Below are 3,028 nucleotides of genomic sequence, written 5' to 3'. Positions count from 1 at the left end.
GAAATGGAACTTGCCACTTCTCACTACTATAGCAGGCTGTTTAGACAATGCACCTTTGATGGTGAGGGGGACACTCATCAAACAACTCCAGTGTGTTTTCCTTTTGGGGTTGAAATTGTAGGAAGTACTACAAGTCTGGGAGGGACTATATAGAATTCTGCAGCACAGCTACTGAATCAGCAAAATGTTAAGAGTATTGCCCCCCCGGACAATCCCGAGTTTCATTCTTTTCAAGGGAAACAATTTCAAGTACTTTATGTACCCTCTATATATTTTTATGAAGTCTGGAGTTCTTTGCATGCCTTATATGTTTATTTCATCTATTTATGGGCCCCTTTGCATCATCTACATTTTCTGTGGAGGCTATCCTATACCTGACAGGCATATGTTAACATGAATGCTTGTATAAGAATCAGAGACCACGCCCCCTCCTCTTTATGAACATCTGTGGAAACCTAAGACATGAACTATAACTACAGTAAACTCAAGAGCAGTGGGGCATAATGAACCAAAAGAGAATATGAACTTTCAGGGATATTTTACCCCTAACCCCAGGATCACACAACTACTAGGATCTGAGCCAGGATTTGAACCCAAATCTTTCTAATTCCAAGTCCAGCACTCTATCTATCATACCATGTAGATTTCACATAAGGACAACTTCCTAACAACCAGTAATCCAAAAATGGACTAGGTTGTTCTCTGGAGGTGGTGGGCTACCCCTCCCTAGAAACCTTAGACAAAAAGCTGGTTGACTCCTTTTCAGGAACAGCGTCCCATTTAGGACGCACTATGGCCTCCGAGGTCTCTTCACCAAACCTGAGATGATGTGATCTTGAGATATTGGGGCCCTGCTTCCTCTGGGAGCCCACCTCGGCTTGCAGACCATCAGTCAGAGGGATACTGGAGTAAATTTGTTTTAATGTGCTGAAATGCAGCCATTCTATAAAACGAGGTACACCTGTGCTGAGTGTGCATCGTGGGGTGAGGAAGAGGTAGGGATTGAGTCTACGTGACCAGAATAGGGGATCAGGTCCCCTGGCCTCTTCCCCTCCCCTGCCTCCCACTTCTGGATTCACCTTCCAAATGCATGTTTTCATCTATCTGCTCTCTCATTTTCCCTCTTTGAGGGAATTGATAAGATCTAAAACGATGCTGGGTTCTGTTGTCCCCATTCTCGGACAATTCTGGTCAGACAGAATGCAGCATGTCATGGGCTTTGAGTTGCAGGGAAATAGGTTGGACAATTTGGGGGAACCAAGAGAAGGAGAAAAGGAGAAGGGGTTTGAGCTGAGGTCTGTGAAGCAGGAAATAGAGACTTGTCACTTGTCACCCCAACAGCCTAGGGGTCAAGAAATTGAGGGTGGAGGCATAGCAAGGGGGTTCTCAGCCCTACTCAGACCCCAGAGAGGAGCTTGTCCTGGACAAAACGGGGGTGGGGTGAGGACGAGATCAGAGGTTAGGTGGTAGATAGATAACTCCACCTGCCCAGGGGTTGGGAATCCCCTGGGTCAGAGATTAGAAGGCAAATGTCCTCCCTTCCCCAGAGTCAAAGGTCAGGGGGCCTTGGGCATTGGGTGTTAGGCGGCAGGTGCTCTTTGGGGTCAAAGGCAGTATGGTCCTCAGGTTCCAGGGTTGGGAAGCAGGAGGTCCCTTCAGCCACTGTCCCAGCCCAGCCTCCAGGCCTGTCTGAGTATAATTCCTGGTTTTTCTCTTTCCACCTCCGAAACTTCTCGGAAGTCAACATGGGGTCATTCAGCACCTCATCCAGGACCTGCAGCTCCTGAAGCTTCGCCTGGAGACCAGGAGGACGGGGGGCACAGAGGCTGAGCATCTTCCCAAGTCCCCCCAGTCACCCAGCCCAGTCTCTCCTCTTCCTTCCCAAGACTATGGCCGTGGCCAGGGCTCACCTTGAGCGTGCTCTGCAGGCATCGCACGTGATGGGCCCGCTCGTTGAGCTGGGGGTCACGAGCACGGCGCAGGAAAGAGCGGCGACATTGTTCCTGGGTCAAGAACTGGGGGCGCCCCAGAAAGGACACGCCCCCCTGCTGTAGGCCCTGGACCAGGTGCTCCAGAGCTCCCTCGCTGCTGCTGTCTGAGGCTGGGGAGATGCATGGCACAGGGACAAGACCCCAGGGTCATGCCCCCCTCTGAAGTATCCCTCTTTTACCCCTCTTGAAGGTCCCCACATCCTTCTCCACCTTTTGCTCCCAAGCACCCACACATCCCCAGCCTTTGTGCACTGTTCATTGTCTCCCCATCTGCAGTGGATACCTGATGAAGGGCTATGTGACACTGTGGGGCTGCCTTGGGGGGTCGTGGCTGAGGGGAAGACACCTCCAGGGGGAGAGCTCCAGACTCCTATTGGGCTGGGCTGAGAGACAGACACGGTGTTAACCCAGGCTTCTTCCAAAACACCCCTCCCCACTACAAATCTTCATCCCTTCCCTCTCACCCCCTGGGCACTCACTGAGGTTGAGCGAGACCCTGCTTCCTCATCTGGGTCTTCTGCTTCTGTCTCACTATAACACTCTGGGGGGAATAGGAAGGGACAGTTTGAGGCTCAGGGGGTGGGGCCTTCTGGACCAGGAAACGGGGCTGAGGACTCTGGGCTACCCTTTCTCATGTTCTGGCAGATCATAGGGAAGGGGAGGGAGGGGGTGAATTTCTCCCAGGAGAGTGGTACCCCACCCCTGACCTTGGTAGTATGCAGGGGAGGATCTCTGGGAAAGAAAAGGGTCCATGTCTCAAGGACCACCCTCACCTTCCTCTTTGGGCATAGGACTTTGGCTCTGAGACTTGTACTTGGAAATGCAAGTCACCAGCTGGCGCACCCACCTGTCAAAAAAGGGAAAGGGGTAAGTGGTCATGGGCAAAAGGGAGGGCACGGTAGGTGGGAAAGGTGGGCATGTACCTTTGACCTCAATCTAGTCAACTAGTACAAAAGAGGATAGGGGAGGTTGAGAGGGAGAGGGAGAAGAGTTTCCCTCACTAAGTGTGGTAGAGAAGGGAAGGTTTGGGGAAAAGA

At 51.8% G+C, this 3,028-nt stretch overlaps 1 protein-coding gene across 1 annotated transcript in view; it reads right to left on the bottom strand.

Moving 5' to 3' along the window:
* Positions 1-290: 290 nt before the first annotated feature.
* Positions 291-3,028, bottom strand: part of CNKSR1 (connector enhancer of kinase suppressor of Ras 1) — a 15,971-nt gene continuing 13,233 nt past the window's right edge. The window contains exons 7-11 of the mRNA XM_027864872.1: positions 2,765-2,838; positions 2,471-2,532; positions 2,275-2,374; positions 1,911-2,101; positions 291-1,795 (exon numbers count right to left, since the gene is read on the bottom strand). Coding sequence (XP_027720673.1) covers positions 1,550-1,795; positions 1,911-2,101; positions 2,275-2,374; positions 2,471-2,532; positions 2,765-2,838 — 673 coding nt within the window. The 3' untranslated portion in view covers positions 291-1,549. The remainder of the gene's footprint in view (positions 1,796-1,910; positions 2,102-2,274; positions 2,375-2,470; positions 2,533-2,764; positions 2,839-3,028) is intronic.

The sequence above is a fragment of the Vombatus ursinus genome, unplaced genomic scaffold (genome assembly GCF_900497805.2).
Source record: "Vombatus ursinus unplaced genomic scaffold, bare-nosed wombat genome assembly UNPS02014777.1, whole genome shotgun sequence".
In the NCBI taxonomy this organism is placed as follows: domain Eukaryota; kingdom Metazoa; phylum Chordata; class Mammalia; order Diprotodontia; family Vombatidae; genus Vombatus; species Vombatus ursinus.
This window is presented reverse-complemented; position numbering and strand designations above follow the sequence as displayed.